Source organism: Megalobrama amblycephala, linkage group LG3 (genome assembly GCF_018812025.1).
Source record: "Megalobrama amblycephala isolate DHTTF-2021 linkage group LG3, ASM1881202v1, whole genome shotgun sequence".
Lineage (NCBI taxonomy): Eukaryota > Metazoa > Chordata > Actinopteri > Cypriniformes > Xenocyprididae > Megalobrama > Megalobrama amblycephala.
The window spans coordinates 31,017,334-31,041,948 of NC_063046.1; the positions used below are offsets into that span (position 1 = coordinate 31,017,334).

General features: G+C 37.7%; 1 protein-coding gene across 2 annotated transcripts in view; it reads left to right on the forward strand.

Annotated features, from left to right (window-relative positions):
• Positions 1 to 24,615, forward strand: part of crtc3 (CREB regulated transcription coactivator 3) — a 58,661-nt gene that overhangs the window by 23,064 nt on the left and 10,982 nt on the right. The window contains exons 4-11 of one of the 2 annotated variants that reach the window (XM_048185097.1): positions 203 to 264; positions 10,398 to 10,460; positions 11,094 to 11,197; positions 17,008 to 17,046; positions 18,756 to 18,841; positions 22,523 to 22,572; positions 22,673 to 22,890; positions 23,593 to 23,858. In XM_048185097.1, coding sequence (XP_048041054.1) covers positions 203 to 264; positions 10,398 to 10,460; positions 11,094 to 11,197; positions 17,008 to 17,046; positions 18,756 to 18,841; positions 22,523 to 22,572; positions 22,673 to 22,890; positions 23,593 to 23,858 — 888 coding nt within the window. The remainder of the gene's footprint in view (positions 1 to 202; positions 265 to 10,397; positions 10,461 to 11,093; positions 11,198 to 17,007; positions 17,047 to 18,755; positions 18,842 to 22,522; positions 22,573 to 22,672; positions 22,891 to 23,592; positions 23,859 to 24,615) is intronic. The other variant, XM_048185098.1, reaches the window with a different exon arrangement.

The window sequence follows — 24,615 nt, forward strand, 5'->3', positions numbered from 1 at the left end:
TGGCACACCTCACATTTAAGCATTCGACAGCCCAATACTGTAAGAAACATATAAATATTTCTTTCAAATATAAAAATACAGTACATTGCTAAAAATCTAAACTATAAAGTCATGAAAAATGAGATATATGCCTATCATATAGACAAGAGTTGAAGCACATTTTGCCTGTGAAAATTTCGGAGGCTTTCCTTGACTGAACTACGCTGAGAGTTCTCCATATGGAACGATGTACCTTTCTCCTCCCCCTGACAACAGCTGGAGAAGGTGAGTCCTCATTTATTTATATTACTCTTACATTCATGTATGTGGCAGATGTTTTTACCCAAAGCAGCTTGCATTGCATTATCAGTTCTTGCATTCCCTGGGAATCGAACCCAGGACCTTGGCGTGGCTAGCTACAGGAAAGATACCTTCCCTTCAAACAATAAGGACAGATATAGTCCTACACACACCCATTCACCGCCAACAAATATGTGTCTGGTCATGCGTCACATACACGGTTACATTCTACTTCATGTAGAATTTGATCATATCTTCTGGGAAGGGTGCAAAGATGATGCTATCTTGAAATGATGCCATCTTAGTGACATCAAGCAGTGTTGCAAGAGAGATCATGTCACATTAGAGGGAGTGTTATTGCATGTTTTGCATTTGCATAGGCTATCCCTATATATGCCTGAAAAGAAAACAGTAACGACATGTTTTTTTTTTAGCATGCGGAAAATCCACATCCGCAGCAATGACAGATAACGCCAGTAAAAGGTTAGATAAAAGCAAATGTGTTCAAAGAGAACTACGCACATCATTGTGTCGTTCTTGACTCTTGGTGGAGATTAGAAATCCGTTCTCTGAAAAACAAATTCTCATACGTTTGCTCTGCACAAATGTCACTCTTCTCGGTTCAGCCCCGGTGAGGCGTAACCATTGGATGGTTTTCCTCATTTGTTTACCGAGGAGTGAATTGCAGCCAGTAATAAAAGGCTTAAGGAAGCTTCTCCTCATCATAGTCGTGTTTTGAATGCAGGCTTGGCTGACGGCCAGCATACCTTCTTACCAGCAAGCTGTCTCGGCCTCCATGTTGACTCTGCGACTTGTAAAACTTTCAGAGTCCACGCCCTGTGGCATTGTTTACACCTGAAAACTGGTTGGCCTGATCAGCTTTAGCACAGCCTTCTGTTCCCACTGTGGCGAAACACTGCTGTTACAGCCATATGCCATAGAGTGGTTCACATGCAATACTAGATGCAATACAGGGCTTATTGCTTTTCTTATTTCCAATCTTATTGCTTCTAGATTGAAATGCGAAATTATATTACAGTTCAAACACTGACCGAATTGCATTGTAGATGTAGATGTTGTTGTGTAAAGAAGCACAGATGGGGGTAGCAGAGGATAAACTCTCATGCTGAGTTTAGCTGAATATATGATCTTAGGCAAACTTTAGAGCTTCATTATAAATGCATAAACCGTGAGCGGTTCACTCCACTTCAAGGGATGTCTCAGAGGCATCCCATGAATTATGAAACATAGGATTCAGAGGATCAAGCACAGTTAGATCTTCACCACTACAATGTATATTTCAGATTTTTTTTACATTTGCCTTTTTGTTTTAATTATATCCATTTTTTTCTCTTCTTCAGGAATGTTGTCTTTGTGTCCTCATGAGCTGAATACTAACAACAGCATTTCTCCCTGATTCTAACGGTCTCTTTTTCTTCCTCAAGGATGAATGTTCAGCTATTCTTTAAACCTTTTCTTAGTGTAAACAGCATTAACTAAACCTGCCAGATCTTTTGCTAGCTACCCCTCAGAGCCGCCCTCCCCCAGAACAGATCGTGAGCTCAGCGTGTTTTTACGCCTCCCTCCCTTTTTGCTCTGGACCAGATTAGCATTTGCTAATGACTGTAGTTCATGTTTTGGTTTGGTTTTTGTTTTGTTCTGGTTTTTGTTTTATTCCGCTTTGTCCGTTTGACCTCGTACAGATATATGTGATTGAATAGTGGGTGTTCTGCTGTTGCCTTTCTGTTTCTGTTGGGATATTGTGCTGAAATATCACCTCACGTGATTAAATGAAAGGCCGAACAGATGTTTTCTGTCTGCGTGGACATTAGAGGTTAAGCTAGATTTACGAGTCGTCGGAGAGGGATTGCAAATGATTTTTGGCATTTTTAACTACACATGTTGTGTTTGTGAAGTCTGCTGTTTTTTGTCTGACAGCGTGACACGTCAGAATATCTGCAGATTTACTAGTGTTTGCAGTTGTAAAAGGGATGTTTGCTTGGATGTTTGTGATGCTTCAACTCATGTAAAGAGGGGGCATATGGAAGGGAAGGGAGGACATTTGCTGAAAGAAGGAGTCAAGGCCAGTTGGCAGCAAATCAGTGATTATGGTTTTAGAGCAGTGTTCGTGAAGGTTCAGTGGGACTTTCCATGTAAAGGGTACAATATAGGGCCTGAAATGACTGATCTCCCCCCTCCCTGTAAGGCGATGTGCAGTGCCTGAAGTGGGCTGGTACGCACCAGTACACAGTACTGGCACTTCTGTATTTGAATCAATTTTTCTTCCCTACCGGCACTTCTCGCATGTTGTCGGTACTCTGACCACCCACACTAAAACATAGAATCAGGCTATTAATTGATTGTATACATCGTGCGTTTGGAGCTTTTTGTTTGGAGACAAAAAAATTAAGGGGCCATTGGCTCCTATAGGGTGAAAAAACAGTTAACTTTGTTTAATTCCGTCCTCGTATTTTTTTTCTCTCATTAAAACCAAAGGTGTTCATCAGTGATTGTATATCAAGAGCAAAGACATGTTTGTGTGATAACAGCAGCAACGAGCAAAAACAACTCATTCCAGCGAGAGATCGCCTCCTTATTTATCACAGACCAACAAATTTCTTATCGAATTGAGATGTTTCTTTCTTTTAGGAGACTGAGACATGTCCCACCCGCAAATTATGCCTATACAATAAGCCTACTTTAAGGAAACTATTAAATATTCCACAGAATGAATAGTCTTGTTTTATTTGTTATATCATTATGTCGTTGTATTAGAAACACCCTCGCAGCATTAACATTCGCAACATGAGTCAGGAGAAATTGTGCATCTCATTAGTTTACAGATTACACTGCAGGAGAATTTTTGTTTCAAATGTGAATTATTTTATTTAAAAGTAGACATTTCATGCTTTCTTTAGACGTATGTTTCATGTTTGTGATAATTTTTTAGACATTTCAGAAAGATTCAAAGAGAGATGTAAGCGCATTCTGATTTTTTTTTTTTTTTTTTTACAAAAGCAGAAGGTTTTGTTTTTACTGTGAGCATACACAAATAAAAGTAGACCATTTGTAGTTTGTGATGATGTCTTGCACTAATCTGTATCGCCAAAAATGACGGAATAGGCCTACTTTAAGTTGTTTCAGCTGTCATGAGGAAAAATCCATCAGAACGCGCCGGCGCGATCATCGGTCAGAGGGTCAAAGAAAACGTAGCCTATTTAGTTTCATATTTGTTTAATATTAGACTATAGCCTAATATTAGTTTTTAAATTTAATTTATGTTGATTATGAAAAGTGAACAGTATGTTTAAGATAGGCTAAATATGCGCAATATATCGGAAGACATGCAGCGGGTCAGACGTGATTTTGACCACTTCATTAAGTTTTGTTTTATAGTAAGCCTTTCTTTAAAGTGAATTTCATTTTGTATAAATTGTATCTTAATTTTAATCAATGTTTTATCAACCAACTGCCTGGATTTAATAAATAGGAAGAAAACCAATGTCGGGTGTGAACGTCATAATTAATTGCTAAGATATTGTTGGTCGAACAATATATTTTAGTTGAACATTATCTGTAGACATACTGGAACCTTAAAATGATCATTAATACTCTTGTTATACTATTTAAGGTACTGAAGACTTTTATGCCCTTAAATTTATCTGATGAGCATGAGCGGAGTAAACTAATGAAAGTGATCAGCATGATTGATATTCAAAACGGTAAACACGCGCTGCATTGTGTGTGTGTATCTGCAGTCTGCGAATTTATATGAAGAAATAGGCAGTTGTCTCCTTTACGCAGGAGCAGAACTGTGTGTTCAAATGCAGTGTTTTGCACCGACGCGAGGCGACAACATAGTCTGCTTTTTATTGGTGTGTGTTTGGTGTGTGATATTTTCCACTACCAGTTCATATTTTGGTGCTCTAACTCAGTGAAACTTTCACACGCAGCATCTCATTTAATTACGTCAACACAGCAAATGATGTGATAGGCTACTGGTCACAGAACATGCAAATAACTGCAAATTTTACAGTCATAACGTGTGAATTTGTATGGTCGCCAATGGCGACCTCAGCAAAAATATCACTCACAAATGAATATTTTAAGTCGCCAATGCAACCGTTTTAGGTGCAGTCTGGAGCCCTGTGAACTGAACGGACCAATTTTCTGCACAATATGACTGAAGCAGGCCAGTTGTTTAATTTTGCACGAGTGTTACGCAAATCACTGTAGGAGCTTTCACCAGCGCGCTCTAAAAGTGTGATAAGATTTGCGCGAGCCATTCCTATCACGACGCTGATGATAAAATGTGCAACCCGTTTGAATTGTATTGAGAATGTATCACTTTAAAACACCATGGAGAAAGTAAAAATGATCTAAAACAGCCACATAAACTTAAAGACTAATGAAAAGAGGAGAAAACATCCTGCACCAACATAAATTAAAAGCTTGACTTCTCTACACATTTATAATAGATGATCTGTTAAGGAAATAGATTTTTCACTAAAGTTTTATATTACAAATGTGACATGTTCTAGCTATAATATCTGTAGGTTGCTATTTTTCATAACAAATGCTATGGATAAAAAAAGAGAAAAAAAATAACATTGGCCTCGGCATGGTAATCATGCCATCAATGGTGTTGCCTGTGATTATATCCTTACTTTACTGCAGTTATGTTGTCAACCAACTTTGCGTGCATGGATGATACCACAAAAGACCATTTTGCATATATAAATAAACAAACATAGAAATAAATAAAACTCACAAGGGAGCATGCCCTGGGAGACAACCAATCCTCCCCAGCCCCACCCCCTGGAGAGCGATTTCAACAACCCCACTTTAAATGAAACTGTCACTCACTCAAAGATAGTTTGAGATCAAATGTTGTTTTCTAGTTTTTCTATAACTTATATTTTACATAAATTTTAAAGAAAGTTTTTTTTTTTTTTTATTTTTTTTTTTTCTTAAAGGGATAGTTCACCCAAAAATGAAATTTCTATAATTTACTCACCCTCATCATGTCATTCCAAACCCATAAGACTTTAATTTATCTTTGAAAATTAAATTTAGATATTTCTTAAGAAATCTGAGAGGTTTCTTTCCCTCCATTGAAAGTCCAGGTAACTAAAACTTCTAAAAAGATCTAAAAAGATTATAAAGGCATCGTAAATATGAATCAAGTGGTTTTATCCAAGTCTAGTGAAAAGATAAAATTGCTTTATATGATGAACAGGTTAAATTGAGGATTTTATTTACATCTAAACATTGATTGACATACATTCACAATAGGTAAATGCAGAAACTCGTGCATGTGTCAAGCACTAGAACAAACCTCACTGTTTTTTATGCAGCATACTTGCACGGTAACCAATGAGGTTTGTTCTAGCGTGTGACACGCACAAGCTTCTGTGTTTAAAACGTGATTCTCTCTATGTACGTATGAGTGTTTATATGCGAGTCAATAATGACAGAATTTTCATTTTTGGGTGAACTAACCCTTTAATAATTTAGTAACAGGGTTGAATGGTTGAGCTTGATGAATGTCAACAACATTGTAAAAACTATTTTTATCCAAATATAAGGGGTGATGAACTGAGAAATCAAATTTTCTTTGAGCTTTTGACATATAAGAGGTCATCATACTATAAGAATATCCTGTAAGTTTCAGAACTGAAAACATTCTTGTTAGTCCAATAAAAGCTTTTATTGACACCAGGCCCAGCAAACGACAGGTTTTTCAAAGTGGGCATCTATGATGTAAAAGGGCAGCAAGCACCGCCTCTGCAGAAGAAGATCACTGCCTGTTTAGCCCCGCCCACCAATTCACGCATGACATGTAATAAATAACATAGGCCTACATGGTGCTAAACCGGATCAAACTACCAAGCAATAAACATGCCGTTGAGGATTACAAAATATTGTGCAGTGCCTGGACTCGACAGTAATGCAACATGTAAGTAACTGAGTTAATTACAATGCCTGATCTGATATGTATTGGTTCATGTACAGTCAGATGTTCTTTGTCTGTGTGTCAGTAAATCAAACTTGTGTTGTTTCTCTTAGTACATTTAAAATAATATGTTATTTAAACGGTGATTCAATTATATAAAGAAAGCGATCAAAGAAAGCTCCCTTTGTAATCGTTGGAGCAGTGCGCACTGAAGCTGTCAATCAAACAGAGCGAGTTTATCAGTTTTTAGCGAGTTCTGGACACGCGCAAAAACTCCCGTTTTATTCAACGAATCTCTTAATTATATCACGTTTGCACTGTTAGTGACGATGAAAGCATTTTTTAGTGTACTGAAATTGAGTTGCAATGACAAGATCACTGCTTTCATGCTCAACAACATGTCTGTGATTGGCTACACGATTGGCTATTTTCACGATTAGTTAACCTTGAGAGCTATAATGGTGAAAATGTGCTAAAAGTTTTCGAGAGAGTAATACTTGGCTATTTCAAATGAAAAGGTGTTAGCCAATCACAGCAGTGGGCGTTTACAAGTCCCACAGCAGACACGCCCCTTAAAACAAGAGAGCTAAAATCAGGGTAGGAAAAATGCCTTTTTTTCTAAATTATGAAAATTTTGGATGTAAAAAAGCATACTAACATTATAAGTGACCCCCAGGAAACATTATAAAACAATAAAACAAAACAGTTCATGACCCCTTTAACCAATTACTTTTTAATGACTAAGTTGTCCATAATTTACTTAATAAGGATCAAGGATAACGTTTTTTTTTTTTTTTGTTTTTTTTTAATGGTGTATTCACCATTACTACCCAATAAAATATTTTAAAGCTTGGCATAACTCCAAAAATGTCTATTCATTTTAAAAATGCCAATGGAGTTTCAAAATGTTATTAATGTACTTGACTTTTCCAGGTCTAAAAATCACAGGGTGATTTAAAATGAATAATTTTTAGTTGTTTCTGCTTATTTTAATGCTTATTTTGTCTTATTTTAAATCATTTTAAGTCATCTTGAGGCCTCCTAGTGCCTCCCGGCCCCCTGGTTACATTTAATACTCAGTAAATGAGCATTGTGTGCTAGTATGAGTAGTCTGTAGGGGATTGGTCATGGTTCACTGTTGGTTTAGGAGTGCAATGGGAAGGCGTTTGAGCAGCAGAGGGTGCTTGTCCTGCTTTACTGGGAGGCTCATCCTAACATATGCCCTCGAGGAAATGTTTACAGTTCTCTCAACACATCTGTGATGCATTATCTACCGCAGCACACACTGGGTAAGGGTTAATGAGCTGAAAAAGGCGTCAGCTCAGCTCATTAACCCTTTCGTCTCTTCACCACACAACTTGGCCCAACCAGTGCAGATTTCTGGTGCTTATTCACACAATAACCTGATGTATGGGTGGTGGATGTTTTGTGGTCAGTTCACAGGCCTGCTCAGTTCTATCACCAGAAAAGGAAATGTAAGAGGACTTGACTTGGACTTAAGTTGCCAATAAAAAGATGTTGTTGGCATTGAAATGGTTGAGATAAAGAGAGCCCAATACTGTAACATTAATATAAAGTGTTTTTGGAGATTTTTATCATCCATTCCCAACACATTTTTCTTTGGTTATTTTTTTTGCTACAACATATTCTCACATAAACATTGCGTGACCCTTGAACTAACATTAATGTGGTGTACAATTTGAATCTGTGTGTGTTACTCTGCCACAAAGCTTAGTTGCGTCCTTAGGGATGACAGCGCTACTATGATACTTTCAGGCTTAGCTCTCCCTGGGGTACAGCTGTCCCTCTGGTGTCTGGGTAAACGTGGGCTGGTTTTGAATCCTAGGCAACATCCATATGTTTCCCAGTGGAGCTCAGCTGGACTGGGTCAGGAACGCGGGTCAGTGCTGTCCTCTTAGTCCCACGCTCTCCCATCCTGGATCTGAGCCTCTGCTCTTCCCAGACAAGACTTCCTTTGGGAGGTTTTCTAGAAAGGCATTCGACTCAAGTGTGATTCAACAGCAATAGGCTTTCATTGAAAAATCTCTGGTGGTCTGCCTGATGCCAGTTTAAAAACATCTGTTTTTCACGTCATTTCTGATCAAGGGTTAGATTTAAATAACAAGCTGTATACGAATCGGCTTTCTAACCAAAGACTTTTACCAAGACTCCATCTATTCACTTCCTGAGGCATTTCTATTTATACCATATGCTGCCTTTAAACTCGATTTTGATTTTAAGTCTTAAATTCACAGATATCTCCAGCATGGGTGGTCGATGGACACTGACATTAGTGCTTCATATGGCATGTGCAGCTAAGCCCTAATGCACTTCAAAGAAAGGGCACAGACCAGCTTTACCGAAACATTTGAAGGAAGGCCACTTTCTGTTGTAAGGAGTATCTTTTTTTCCCCATTAAGCATTACATCACCCTAGTGTGGTCTGGCATACTGTAGCCTCTCCTTAGCAGCAGAGCGGGCTGCAGGAAATCTGTTTATTATTTCTCTTTAGTGTCTTAGTGATAGGAATATATTAACCCTCTTAGTGGGAACCAGCTTCCCTGTTCTGGCAGACAGCAGCATGCAGAGGCTACATCTGCCGGGCCTCTCATGCATCTACACGGGCAAACGTGGATCATTATACATGCATGTCTTGTTTTGTGCTCTTTGACACACCTGCCATATGTTATTACTCACTGTGAGTAATGACACCACTGAGTTATGATATCAATGGCTGCTTCGATAAGCGGTTACAGATATAAAGAGAGAAATATTTTGTTTTATATACACTACCGTTCAAAAGTTTTATTTTTTTTTTAAAGAGGTGTCTTATGTTCACCAAGCCTGCATTTATTTGATCAAAAATACAGAAGAGTAATATTGTGAAATATTATTAAATATTAATTCAAAATAATTGTTTTCTATGTTAAAATGTAATTTACTCCTGTGATGCAGAGCTGAATTGTCAGCATCATTACTCTAGTCTTCAGTGTCACATGATCCTTCAGAGATCATTCTAATATGCTGATCTGATGCTCAAGACACATTTCTTATTACACTATCAATGTTGTTGAAAACGGTTGTGCTGCTTAATATTTTTGTGGAAACTAATACATTTTTTCAGGATTCTTTTGATGCTTAAAAAGTTAAAAATAATTTTTTATTTGTCTTTTTTTTTAATCAGTTTAAATGCTGAATAAAAGTATTATTTCTTTTAAAAAAAAATCGTACTGACCCAAAACATTTGAACGGTAGTTCATTTAATTAGCTAGTTAGTTTGTTGGTAGTTAACAGTACAGCATGTGTGTTCCCCGGAAATCAAACCCTTGACCTTGCCGTTGCAAGCACCATGCTTTACTATTTGAGATACATGACTAGACTAGAGTCTATTTTGACTCAGGCCAGAAAGAAACCACCCCAGCAACTGCTTAGCAATGCCCTGTCGTCGTCACGATCCATGATCTTTAAGGTCACAGAGCCTTTGCTTTTTCTCCCTGAATAGGGCTGGGCGATATATCGCATGAGATTGTCACGCGCAAATCGCCATCACCTGCTTTCAAATGGAGCGGCATTTAATAGACAGAGCCGTAGATCACTGAAAGCCACGCAATATCGCGTTCATTATCGAAGGCGATTCATCTGCGATATGAACGCGATATTGCGTGGCTTTACTGACGAAATGCGCGTGACAATCGCATGCGATATATCGCCCGGCCCTATCCCTGAATTGCGTGGCTTTCACAAAGATTAAGGATTTTATTTGTGTCGATTGCGTTTGTGGACAGTAAGATGTATTTGTTTATTTGGTTGAGTCTGTATCCTGATTTCCCAGTGCGGTTACTTTGGTGCGGTGTTGCCTGTGTGTTTCTTTCATTAACCATTGAAGATATTATAGCACTTTTGTTTGCTCTCAGACATGGCAGATCCAATCTAATTGAAGCAGTAAATCAGTGCTGCACACAGTATTGGACTAACCTGGGGGAATAGGCTCTGATTTCTACGACTCTGTTTGTTTTCCTGAAGGTGTCACAGAGGAATTTTCACCCTGCTCGCTCTCTTCTCTCTTTGTCTCTTGCTTGCTCATCCTGCTGTACTAACCCCTGAGCCAGGGCTACAGGCTCAGTACAGTAGTGAGTAACACGTGACTGTTTCCATTTCTAAAGGGAGCAACCGCCATGGACTGAAGAGAAACGACCTGGATTTAGATTAATATCGCAGCTTAACAGGTGACCTTTGACTTTCAAATTCCCCTCACAGATCTCCCCTGGACCTGTCTTATTTGTTTTTTCTTATTGTAATTTCTTGCAGATCTCCTTCTCTTGGCTTATCCTCCTTTTTGTGTTTTAGATCTTAAGTTTGTTTCTTGATCCATTCTTAATACAAACAGAATGATTTCAAGCAAATCACAGATGCCGTTTCTCTACTTGGCTGACTATTATCTGTGAACTAATATTTCACTGTACCAAACTAATCCAAACCAGGGATCATTATTTCTACTAATCTGTTTTTTCCCATCACCACACTCATTATTGTGATGTAGAGTAACTGCACCTTTGAACAGTTGCTCTACAAATAGCAAAAACAGGACAGTATTTTTTTATTTTTTTTTCATGTCACCTGAGAATTATTAGGTCAGACCTGATAAAGGATGTAAAGCAGAGAGAGCCACTAGAGGAGAGTGAAGTGCTCTTGAGAGTGCCATCGTGTATAATTGCTTAATAAAGGCAGTGAGCGAGGGTAAAGGGTCATGTGGCTATGGCTCGGCTCAGCATTTTTTTTTTTTTTTTTTTTTTTTAAATGATGGCTCACTGACCGAGCTGTTTTCCTCCTTTTTTCTCCGTCCATTCCTTCTCCCACAGAACAAACTCTGACTCAGCTCTGCACACCAGCGCCATGAGCCCAAACCCACAGGATCCTTTTGGCATGAACCAGCAGATGGGCAGAGGACCTCCTCAGCGGAACGGTGAGCTCGGCTTCCTCCCTCTCGGCCTGTTTACGTACTAATTTTGAGCGAATTTAAAACCTACACAACCATATTCTAACCATTGTTATTGTGTGGCATAACAGTGTGGTTGAAACAGAAATGCAAGGGGGTCAAATGGATTGCACAATGTCAGGCATGGATGATAAATCAATGATTTATACCAGACCCAAATCAAAACGTCGCACCCGTAGTGCAGTGTGTTTGCACGACACAGCTGGGGCTCACTGTCATGTTGTTTATCTAGTTGTCTTGGTTACTAATACAGGCATTTCAGATGGTAAGCTGAAAATGGCTTACAATCAGTCCAGCCCATTGTGCTGTAAAAGGATGTTCCCTATACCATTATTTTTCTCTGATTTCTAGAGCCCTTGAAAACAAATTAATGTACATCCCCATGAGTTTTACAGATGCAATAGTCTGGCTTGTCCTCCCATAAAAAGACCCATAGCCAGAGTTCACATACACATGCTTCAGTGAAGATGTTTGTAAGACTATAGGATTATGTCATAGGGCGGGATAATCTTTCTTCCATTCTGCATTAGCAGTGCAAATGTTTCATCATTGTATCTGTTGAAGTTTGGCAAAGAAATGTGTTGCTTTGCCAATGCAATAATACAATACAGTATTATGAAAAAAAAAATTAAAAAATAAATGTTTCCATGATATTGCATCAACATGTCAGGTCCTTGTCTTGATATGTTTTTTGTTGTTATTGTTGTTGTTATTATTTAATCATGTGTTCATTAAATCAAAAATACAGTAAACATTTATAATGTTATAAAAACATACGATTTCAAATAAATTCTGATTTATACTTTCTATTCATCAAATAATCCTGAAAAGATTGTATCACATTGTCCACAAAAATATTGCTTAGCACAACTGTTTATAACTGGTAATGACAAAAAATATTTCTTAAAGGGATAGTTCACCCAAAAATGAAAATTCTGTCATCATTTACTCATCCTCAAGATGTTCCAAACCTGTTGTTCTGCTGTACACAAAGGAATATATTTGGAAGAATATTTGTAACCAAGCAGATCCCCCCCCCCCCCCCCATTGACTACTATAGTATTTTTTTTCCTACTATGGTAGTCAATGGGGAGCAAGATCTGCTTTGTTACAAATATTCTTCCAAATATATTCCTTTGTGTACAGCAGAACAACAGGTTTGGAACATCTTGAGGATGAGTAAATGATGATAAAAATTCAGCTTTGCATCAGAGGAATAAATTGCAAAAGAAATATATTATATTATATTATATTATATTATATTATATTATATTATATTATATTATATTATATTATATTATATTATATTATATTATATTATATTATATTATATTATATTATATTATATTATATTATATTATATTATATTATATTATATATATATCATATCATATCATATCATATCAAAATGTCAGTTGACCAGTCAGTGATTCATCTTTTCTGAATCATTGAAATGTTGGTGTACGGGACAGCATGAGCCCAGAGACTGTAGTGTACACTGTGAGTTTAAAAAGGCTTAGCTTGAAGGTGTGCTATCAATGAATAGTGCTCATAAATGACTGTTGAGAATAGTATTCTCACTTAAAAACAGGGTAGAGGCTTGAACCATGAAACAGTATTTGATTCATCGCAACTAGGGGTGGGTATCGTTTAAATTTGAGCAATTCCGATTCTTATCGATTCCCAGTTTTGATTTCAGTATGGCTAAAAAAGAAACAAAGTCAAATATTTAGATGCCAAACATATTTATTGTGTCTTTTTGCAAAACATTCTGTTGCAGCTGAACACCATGAACAAATATCAGCAGCCTAAAGAAAACAGCGCGCGAGTACTGATAAGCAGAATCGCATTTTTAAAATTCACAACAAGTATCCATTTCCAGAAATGGAATCTATTTTCGATTCACAACCCTAGTCGTGACTTAAGGTGACAAGTGGATTGCTTTGCCCAGTGTTACATTTTCTTTTTAAATTAGCTAAAAAAAAATTAAAAAAAAACAGACAAAAAATGATTTGCTGTGGTAATCAGCATTGTCAGAAAAAATATGACTTATGTGACGTCCTTGTTCTGTCTTACTCTCTATTTCACTCTTTCTGTTTATCACTTGCTCTTTTATGAATGGATTTACAGGTGTATAGGCTTGAGTTTGCAGCTCATCTGCACTGCACAACGAAGATAAACGCATCTTTGTGTATTAGACTTTTGTTTAGTCAAATACGTTTAAAAAAAATATATTGAGTGAAGATATGAAGCAACTCTGATGGTCAGGTGTAAACTGAAATATGGAGCACTACAACTCAGAGGCTGTCTCTGGCCCAGCGTAGTTGTTTTCACAGAGACACTTGAGTTCAATCTGATAAGAAACTGCTTTACTTAAAGGTGCTCTAAGTTATCCTGGGTGGAGTAACTTCCTGTTGACGTTCGAAGTGTTAGGCTAGCTAGACCCTCCCTCCTCCTCCTCCCCCTCCCCCTCCCCTCCGTGCTTCCTGAAACAGTCATGAACGTGCATTTAAAATCAGTCTTGTCAGTTATTGGCTGGAGCATGTTTATTATGTTTCGTGGTCCAGACTGCACCAGGTAGTTTTTGTGTCCGTTTTTGGAGCTTGTGGCGACTACAGAGACCGCGTTTTTTTTTTTTTACAGCGTGTTCAGGGGACAGGCAGCTAGTGGATAGTGAGGAGATGTTTGCTGTATGTGGCAAAAAATGTTTTGGCCTAAAAACACGTGACATCGCTTAGAGCACCTTTAAGGACATGGCAGACAACATTCATTTAATATCTGTCTGGCAGCTCATCTGAGCTATGCACATAGTTGACAGTGTGTGGAGGTGTGCAGTGAGGCTCACGTAATATGAGCAAGTACAAACCAGCTTCTCGCATGGGACAAAAATTTGTCTCGCTTCCGCTATCACAGTAGTCTCATTCCAAACCTGCCAACCAACTCGACTGTGTGATACAACTGTGCTACTCATGTGGAGCTCCCAAAAGCATCAAGACCATATTGCAACTTGTGTCCCACGTTCAACCTCTTGACTTTGACCCTACTGGGATTTATGATTTGACATCAGCTGTAATAAGAACTACTGTTTTTATGCTTGTTTTTAGCTATACGGATAATTCTAGATTAATGTAATTGTAAATAATGTACTTTACATCAACTTGGACTATGCGTTTCTTAGGTACTTTTTTTCTGGTATATGTTCAAGAAAAGTGAAACTGGACTCGGGCCAATGTTTTTCTGTTGTAGTTGTCTTTCTGTCAGTTATGGCATTGAATGAGACTCTCAGTGAGTGGGAAATGAGGTGTCGACATACTTTTTGTTTGATTCATTGTGCGTCGCAGTTGGGCGTCTGAGACCGGCAGCTTTGCTGAAGTGCCGGAGCTGGTTGATCTGGCTTCGGGCCCACACTGCATCTGTGCTGGGCCAGCATCAGCAGAGGAAGTAGAAAGGAGGTTTGTTTTCCACAGGATCTCTGTGGTGTACGGAAAACAATGCCTCTCCATTGATTCACTTTGCACTTGTGGTCACAGATTTCTCCCAATACTTTTTTTTTTTTTTTTTTTTTTTTTGTCCCCTCCCTCTCACTTTCCCTTTCATGGGGGGTTCCTTAAAGATACAGTGCACACTAAGAAGCCATTTTCAGCTCCCATCTTCTTGAGTTTGTGCCCCGAATTTTCAATGGGTGGAGTGAGTGTGCACTGAAAGACTCATTTCAATGAATCATATGTTTGTGCTAGCTCGACTGAGCAGACTGAACTGAACTCTAGCCTAAATATATACAGTGCTGCTTGAAAGTTTGTGAACCACTTGCAGAATGTGAATAATTTTAACAAAATAAGAGGGATCATACAAAATGCATGTCATTTTTTTTTTATTTAGTACTGTCCTGAGTAAGATATTTTACATAAATGATGTCTACATAAAGTCCACAAGACAAAAAAAAGAGCTGAATTTATAAATATTACCCAATTCAAAAGTTTATGAACCCTTGATTCTTAATACTGTGTGTTAATACCATCATTCTTCAAAAAAATCCTCCAGGTCCCAAACATTCTTCAGTTTTCCAGCATCTTTTGCGTATTTTAACCATTTCCAGCAGTGACTGTAATGATTCTCAGATACATATTTTCACACTGAGGATAACTGTGGGACTCAAACACAACTATTTATCTTCTGTTGCTTCTGAAAGGCAGTACTAAATGAAATAAATAAATAAACAAAATAAGAAAAAATTTGACATCTTTATCCTGTTCAAAAGTTTTCACCCCTGATTCTTAATGCATCGTGTTTCCTTCTGGAGCATCAGTGAATGTTTGAATCTTTTTTTATTAGTTGTGTTTGAGTCCCTCAGTTATCCTGAGTGTGAAAAGATGGATCTGAGAATCATACAGTCACTGCTGGAAATGGTTCAAATACGCAAAAGATGCTGGAAAACTGAAGAATGTTTGGGACCTGGAGGATTTTTTCAAAGAACAGAGCTCAGTTTAACTGCTCAGGACAAACAAGGGACTCATGAACATCCATCACAAAACAAAAACAGTCGTAGGTCATCCAGGTAACCACACAGTATTAAGAATCAAGGGTTCACAAACTTTTGAGCGGGTCGTTTTTATAAATTCAGATATTTTTTGTCTTGTGGAACATATGTAAACATGTTTTATGTAAAATATCTTACTCAGGACTGTACTAAATACAAAATAACATGGATATTGTATGATCCCTCTTACTTTGTTAAAATTATTCACATTTTCACAGATTCTGCAAGGGGTTCACAAACTTTCAAGCAGCACTGTACACACTACCGTTCAAATACTTTTATTTAGCAAGGATACTTAATTTTATCAAAAGTAGATATTTATAATAATAGAAAATCATTCAAATAAATTTCAATTAAATAATTATTATTATTATTATTATTATTATTTTTTTTTTTTTTACTTCAAAGAATCCTGAAAAAAATATATCACTGTTTTTACAAAAAAATATGAATGTATCTTGAGAAAAATAAATGTGTCTTGAGCAGCAAATCAGCATATTAGAATGATTTCTGAAGGATCATGAGACACTGAAGACTGGAGTAATGAGTAAAATAAATTCAGCTTTACCATCACAGGAATAAATTAAATTTTATAATGTATTCAAATATAAAAGTTATTTTAAATTGTAATAATGTTGTTTTACTGTATTTTTGTATTTACTATATTTGTTTTGTATTTTTGAAACCTCTGAATTGTAGTGTACTGTATATAATGAAGGAAAGCTACCTTGCTAGAGGCTGTTTCTTCTAGAGTGAAGCTTCTGGATGCAATAATTAGTTACTTTGAATGCTCAAGGCGTGATTCATTTGAGAAGTGGATATTATTGATTTCATCTGTTTTACGTTCGGTCAAAGTGTTAATCATTTATGTCATTAGTGTTGCTTGCTAATATAGTCTTACGTCACTAGTGATTCAGTTATATTAATTTTTAACAATCAAAACATACAACAGAGAAACAAAATAAGAATCGCATAGAAAGAAAGAGGGAAAACTCTCAAACTTGGTGAACACAAATTGTGTTCATCTATATTTGCACAAATCTGCTTGCTTAAATGAACTTGCGCCATGACTTTTCTCATTTTTAAATGTGATAAAAGACATTTGTAAATGCAAAATTATTGACTGCTTTTTGATCCAATTTTTCTCTCTCTTGCTCTGTGTGTGTGTGTGTGTGTGTGTGTGTGTGTGTGTGTGTGTGTGTGTGTGTGTGTGTGTGTGTGTGTTTTTGTGGTCATGCAGCAAGCATGAATGAAGCAGAAGTGGACAGTACTGGAGATGGTAAGTAGTGATGCAACAATCGTGATTTTTCAAAGGCAAGTGTGTGTTGTCATGCTTGTTGACTCTCCATCAAGTGTTCAGACCTCCAAAAGAAGATTGACCCCTTTAATGACAGTATCAGCCCTCACAGTATGACATCTCTCTTGTACTATGCTGTGGTTTGCTGTAGTGAGCTGATGGATGCTGTTTTAGAATAGTTGGTGTCCCCTGCTGGTGATCCCAGTCCGCCTCTCATATAGTTTATCTTAAAGGTCCCGTTTTTCGTGGTTTTTTGAAGCTTTGATTGTGTTTATAGTGTGCAATATAACATGTGTTCATGTTTCGCGTGTAAAAAAACACAGTATTTTTCACATAATTTACTTATCTGTATACCGCTGTTTCCACTGTCATAAAAACGGCTGATGACTTCCTTGTTCTATGAAGTCCCTCCTTCAGAAATACGTAACGAGTTCTGATTGTGCCAGCGGTTCCTGTGTTGTGATTCGACAGCAGCTTCTGCTCCATCTTTCAAGAATAATCTTTGTGCGAATCCGGCATTAAACTGATTGAGATTGAGGAAGCTGTCCTCAGCAAAATGTGCTGCACATAGTTTTACATGTGGATTATAATTTTCGGGAACCGAGTTAAACATAAATTGTAACCATTGATCTCTAAGTACAGCATCCCTGGGAAGGCCAAACAAAGGTGACTGGACTGCGGGATGAAAATAACAGCGTTTCGACGACATGGCGACAAACACACTCTACAAACGCAACTCTTGCTCTTCTCCGTGGGAGCGCAACAAGACCACGCCCCCTTTTTTGTGTATTCCTGTGGGCGGAGGTTAGTCAAAAAACTGTTTTAGTGACGTCGTTAAAGAAGGAAGTAGAGGGATGTAGTCCAAACTGGCCGTTCGATGTAGGCGACTTCTGTTAAATAAAATATCTCGCTTGGCATTGAACTTTGAGCTTTAAAATTGTACAGATTTTATTTATACTCTAACAACAACATTACACACTAACTGAAGTTTGAAACATGGGATCATGAAGAACGGGACCTTTAAGATACCTTAAAGAGCTAGTTCTCTCAAAAATGAAAATTCTGTCATCATTTACTCACCCTCATGTCATTCCAACCCCATAAGACTTTTGTTTGTCTTCGGAACACAAATGAATAAATTGCGAAATCTTAATGTGAAATTTTGAACCATTCATTTCATTTCATATGAATTAGTTTTACAATCTTATGAACCATTTGAAGCATCAAAGTGCTAGTTGCATCTATGGTGGGACAGAAATCGTTCAAATTTCATAAAAATGATCTTCATTTGTGTTCCTAAGATGAGTGAAAGTCTTATTGGTTTGGATGATGGTGAGTAAATGATGACAGAATTTTCTTTCTTTCTTTCTTTCTTTCTTTCTTTCTTTCTTTTTGTTTTTTTTCTTTTTTTTGGTGGTGAACTATCCCTTTAATAAATCTGCCTCTTTTATTGATTGATTGATTTATTTTTTTGGGTGAGTTGTACGATGCAGATGGAGTATTTACTTTTATTCTCTTTTATTTATTTAGTTTATTTAGTGTATTTGTAATTAAGCTGTTCACAACATATAAAATGATCTGTTAGTGACTTGAGCAGCACTACTGGTGTAAGGTGAATATACATACAGCAAAGAATAGTAACAGGGATTATTTGTGTTATTTAATGTGGGTCTGTCTTTTTTCCTCTGCAGTGTTCTCATTTCCTGCCGTCCCTAATGAGGAGAATCTGCTCGGTGTGAATAAGCCACTGCCCAAACAGTTATGGGAGGCCAAAAAGGTAAGTACATGAGGACTGATGATCTGTAATACTGAGTAAAGACTAATTTGGAACCAAAGAAGTCATATTCATATCAAAATAGAAGATCTGTGCTTAGACTTAAAGGGATAGTTCACCCAAAAATGAAAATTTGAGGTTTATCTGCCTACCCCCAGCGCATCCAAGATGTAGGTGACTTTGTTTCTTCAGTAGAACACAAATGATGATTTTTAACTCCAACCACTGCCGTCTGTCTGTCTTATAATGCGAGTGAATGGTAACACAATTTATAAGAGTCAAAAAATATGCTTAGACAAATCCAAACTGAACCCTGCGGCTCGTTACTGCACATTGATGTCCTAAGACACGAAACGATCGGTTTGTGTGAGGAACCGAACATTATTTATATAAATTTTTACCTCTAAAACACCACTATGTCCAACTGCGTTCAGCGCTTGTTTAGTGAGGTCTGAACACGCTCTGACAACGACAGAGATGTATAAAGTACTAGAGACCGCGACTTGAGTAAAAGTACAAGTGCTCTATCAAAAAAGTGACTTGAGTAGAAGTTGAAGTGCTCTTTAAGCACCACACTTAAGTAGAAGTACTAAAGTATTCAAATTTTTTTGTACTTAAGTATTGCAAGTAGTTTATTTTAAAATTTACTACTCAAGTACTGAAAGTAAAAGTACAAGTATTGTGTTATGTAGTTATTAAAGAAAGTAGTCAAAAGTTTAAACATCATATTGTTTTTTATTATTTCAAATGATAAACCTAAAGGACAATCACAATTCCTTTGGCTGTAACTTTTTGTAAACAAAAACAGATTAAGTGTGATTAAGTACCACTTGAGATGCAGACAAGTTGAGATGCTTTGTTTGTTGTCAGCACTTTGATTTCATTACCAAAAAGTTTATTTTCACTAATAGTCTAATTTTATACCATATACAATTGAATAAAATTAACAACTAGCTAACAACAACTTGCTTTGCACTTTTTTTCTGTTTTCACCTCACTCCAGTCTAAACTAGGCTAAATTATTTTTTTTAGGTAATTTTTCTACACATTGTCATATAAATAACCTAAAAATACTGTAGTTCATTAAGATTAAATCTTACTAACCACTCTTACTAAAAAAAATGGGTTAAGCACACTTATATTCTCATTTCAAGAGGTGTTCTGAGTAAATGATTTGTTTGTAACACTTTATAATATGGTTTGATTTGTTAACACTACATTAGTTAATGTATTAGACTAATAACCAGCATGAACTAACCATGATCAATACATTTGTTACTGTATTTATTAATCTTTGTTAATCTTAGTTAATAAAAATACAGCTGTTCATTGTTTGTATATGTAACTTCACAGTGCACATTAAATATGTAAACAAATAGAGAGCAATTTGAGAGCAAGACAGCTCTCGTGTTGTTTTAAGACGGTGAATGCGCTCTCTCTCTCTCTCTCTCTCTCTCTCTCTCTCTCTCTCTCTCTCTTTCAGTGCAGGAAAACTCCTGCATTAGTTATGTCAGTGTAAAACTATACTACCATTAACCTATAAAACACTACTACACTATAAAAACGGGCGTGTGATTAAGCAGCACCAAAGGAGACATGCTCTACGATTTATTTTTGGCAACAGTAGGCTGTCATAAAATAAGAGAAAGTTGACATTAGTGATGGGTCAAAAATACCATTCAACGCGCTGCGTGACAGCCTTTATGATAGCCAGCTAGTTAACGTTAAGTGAACACCGCAGCATGTCGCTAGTTAGCAAAAGGGCTTAACTTACTGATGGGATGGAAGGTGGTGTTTTTGGTTCGTCCATCTTTTTCGCTGATCAAAAGGCAGAACGGGAGCACGCGCAGTCTTCTTAATCGCTTGATTCGCTCGATTCGCTCGATGTGCCAGCTTAATCAAACCTGCCATCCACCGTTCTGGCAGTGGTAATGTGGGTTTGGAATGGAATGATTCGTAACATTTTTATAATTGTAACGAGTAACGATGCAGCACATAAAAAAATATCGGAGTAAAAGTATTAAACTCATCGAAAATATGTACTGAAGTAAAAGTGGAAGTAGGAGAAAAAAATAATACTCTAGTAAAGTACAGATACCGCATTTTAGTACTTAAGTACAGTAGTGAAGTAGTTCTACTTCGTTACTATACATCTCTGGACAACGACAGTGATGTCTCGCGCTTATGCTTCAATGAGTGCTAGACATCACTTCCGCTGTCAGAGCGCGATCAGACCTCACTAAGCGAATGCTGAACGCAGTTGGATATATAGTGGTGTTTTAGAGGTAAAAAATGATATAAATACTGTTCGTTTTCTCGCACAAACCGATCGTTTCGTGTCTTAGGACATCAATGTGTCGTCACGAGCCGCAGGGTTTAATTTGGATTTAATTTTTTATAAATTCTTTTTTTATAAATTGTGTTACCATTCACTCGCATTATAAGACAGACGGCAACGGTTGGAGTTAAAAATCATAATTTGTGTTCTACTGAAGAAACAAAGTCACCTACATCTTGGATGCGCTGGGGGTAAGCAGATAAACATCAAATTTTCATTTTTGGGTGAACTGTCCCTTTAATAGACCTCTTACTGGCCATTATTACCAACAAAGTAAAGAGATGTTGTCAGTGTAGTTTTTCTTTTATGTATTATTATTATTATTATTCTTCATTTTGTTTAGGAAAAAAAGGTGAGTTTTGATATAAATGATTGTGTACTCTGTATGGCTGCTTTTTTATTTGACATTTCTGTTACCTTGAGTTGGTAACAAGCCCCCACTAGCTTTCATGCTTTGGGTTGCCAGATGTCAGTAGTTTAAATCCCTCAAACAGAGCTTTTCTCGTAAAAGATACATTTTCAGCCCAGTGTTTACTTAATATTCCTAACCCGGCAATTATTCGTGCACACTCTCTCTGGGCTGCAAAAAAAGCTTTGGTTGACCTCTATATTTTGCTTATAGTGTTTAGTCTGTTCAATGTTTTTCGCTTTTAAATATTTCCCATAAACAAATGTATTATGCCCACCATTTATTCAGTCATTGAGTTTTTAAAGATTTAGAGAAGTATTTCAGAGAAGTAGTAATTAATTAGTAATTAAGTATTTAAAGTCAGCATGAAACTTTCTCTTATAGTGACGTATATCCAATTATTCTCGAATTAGAGAAAAATGTAGAACGTAACTTTATTTTGTCCATCAGGAATTATTGGATCATTAGATTGTTGCACTTTGCTAATTTGCTGGCTGTGATTATTTAATGTGAGTGACAGGTTGCTGGAGGGACTGAATCTTGGATATCTTATTGCTTAGCCCTTATTTCACTGTCTACATCATCAGAGAAGTGATGTTGTTGTGATAGGGAGGGGCATGTTAATGTTTTAATGCCACAAGTTTATTTTGTTTTATTTTCTTTTTGAAAAATGAATGATGCGCATGCATAAATAATCTATAATGAACACTGCACCATTCCATAAACGAATGGGAATTGTCAGTTTGTCATGTCAGATGTCATGATGACTTAACAAAATGGTATGCTGTTGATTACAGAAAATATATTATTGATTTAAGTATGATGTTATTTTGTCTTAAAAGGTACAGCGGTACTAATTGATTCTATGTAGATGGTAGGTTGTTAAATGTATCTTTGGTTAGCGTGAACGTTTAATTCACATGTTGCCTGGTTGCAGGTGCAGTCTCTGTCCTCCCGGCCAAAGTCCTGTGAAGTGCCTGGAATCAAGTAAGTCAAGGGAAATTTATGTCTGTGTGCATGCATGCATGTTTATTGATATTTGCTGTACATTTAGACATGCTGAAATTGTCTCTCTGTTTCTCTGCAGTATATTCCCATCTCCAGAGCAAAATGCTGGTCTGTCTCACTACCAGGGCACATTAAACACTGGCGGGTCTTTGCCTGACCTTAGTAACCTGCACTTCCCCTCTCCGTTGCCTACTCCGCTGGACCCTGACGAGGCTGGATATCCCAACCTGAGCGGAGGCAGCAGCACCGGCAACCTGCCTGCAGCCATGATGCATCTGGGCATTGGAAACTCACAAGGTCAGTGGTTTGACTACACACGGTATGAACAGACACATTAATACTTGTACTGGTTTTCACACGTGTGATCTCATTCAAACACGGTCTAAAGATAAAAGAGCTTTTGTTATTCAAGGAGGCTCGTTCGCTGTTAAAGCATCTCCTGGCTTCAGAGGAGCCTGGCTGAACACTCCAGTCTTTGTTTAATGGCACACTGTAGGCTTACACTGTAGGCGCTTTCTAGGGAATGAATGCCATGTGTTTTCTAAAGGGCCATATCCATGCAGAAGACCACAGCTTTCCTCCTCTCTCTTCCCCCCTTTTTAAATCCATCCGCCATCTGATCGCTCTCTTTGACTTCCATTCTCTTGAGCTTTATTCTTTCCATTCGCTCTCATGTCTGGGAACAGGGTGTGCTGGGATGTTTCTGCTGCCTGCTTCAGCTGTGCTGCTCGCTCATTGGCTGATCCCCAGAGACACAGGTGACCTTTAACCCCTGAATTGGCTGCTCATAAACGGCTCTTTTCTCTCTCGCTTTCACTGGTCCAGTAACCTGCAGACAATTGCTCAGTGTCTTCTCTGAGAAGTGGACATCAGGACAGGAGCCGGCCTGCACGCAGTGACTCATAAAGCCATTATTGGTTTATCTCGGTTTCATTAAGGCAGTTCAAGAAGAACTTTTGACCTCTGAAGCTGATTATGTCTTGTTTGTTGTCCTCTCAGGGCTGTCATCCTCTCTAAGCAACCCTTCCATTCAGGCGTCCCTCACCAACTCTCAGCTGCACTCATCTCTCAGCAATCCGTCGCTCCACACTTCCCTGCGTCTCTCCTCGCTGTCCAACCCTCCTCCGACGGGCATGGCGAGTTCACCCAGGAGGCGGCCGGCCCCCATTAGTCCTCTGACGCTCTCTCCAGGGGGTGATCAGAGACGAAGCCTGGGCAAGCAACTCTCTCCAACAATGTCGCCCTCTCTCTCTCCGATCACACAGGTGAGAAATTGCTCATTAAAACACCTCACCCAACATCTCATGTTCTGCAGTGGTATCTTTACTCACTATTCATCCAGAAGATTACAGGCTTCTTGTAGTAAACTGTACAGAACTCCAGACTGCGTCAAATGTTGTTTTGACACACTTTTCACTGGTGTGACAACATGTTAAAAAAAATTCTTTAATCGTACTCTACCATTTTCTGCTGTGTACAACGAATGTTACAGGGTGAATGCTTATATGTGTGGTAATACAGCACTAACAATTGAACCATGCAAGCACAGACCAATTATCTGCACGGCATGAGTGGATAGCAAAGCTTTGTTTATTCTGAGTCTTTGAATAGCACCCCACTGATCAGTTTGGAGCCCATAAGGCATTGTATCAGAGATTTCTGTGCTGAATTCAAATGGATGCACTGTGCAAGAATGCAATCAAAAGTTTACTTAAGTTGATATCCACAGAGCAGTTATACAAATATACACTACTGTTTGGTGTAAACGCACTTCATGCGTTTTCTCCGATTAGGTATCCGATTTGTTAAAACTGTTCCATTTACACTTGGCTACATAAATATGTCTCCACAAAACGAATATAAATCAGATCAGAAATGAGCTTCATTTTATTTATCATCAGTTAATTTAAGAGTCAGAGGCTTCAATAAGAGAGAGAGCTGCATCAGCACTGGAAAGTTGATTTAATCTTACTACTTTTAATGAAGATGGTTGTGTGTTAAGCTTCAGGATGCCACGCCAAA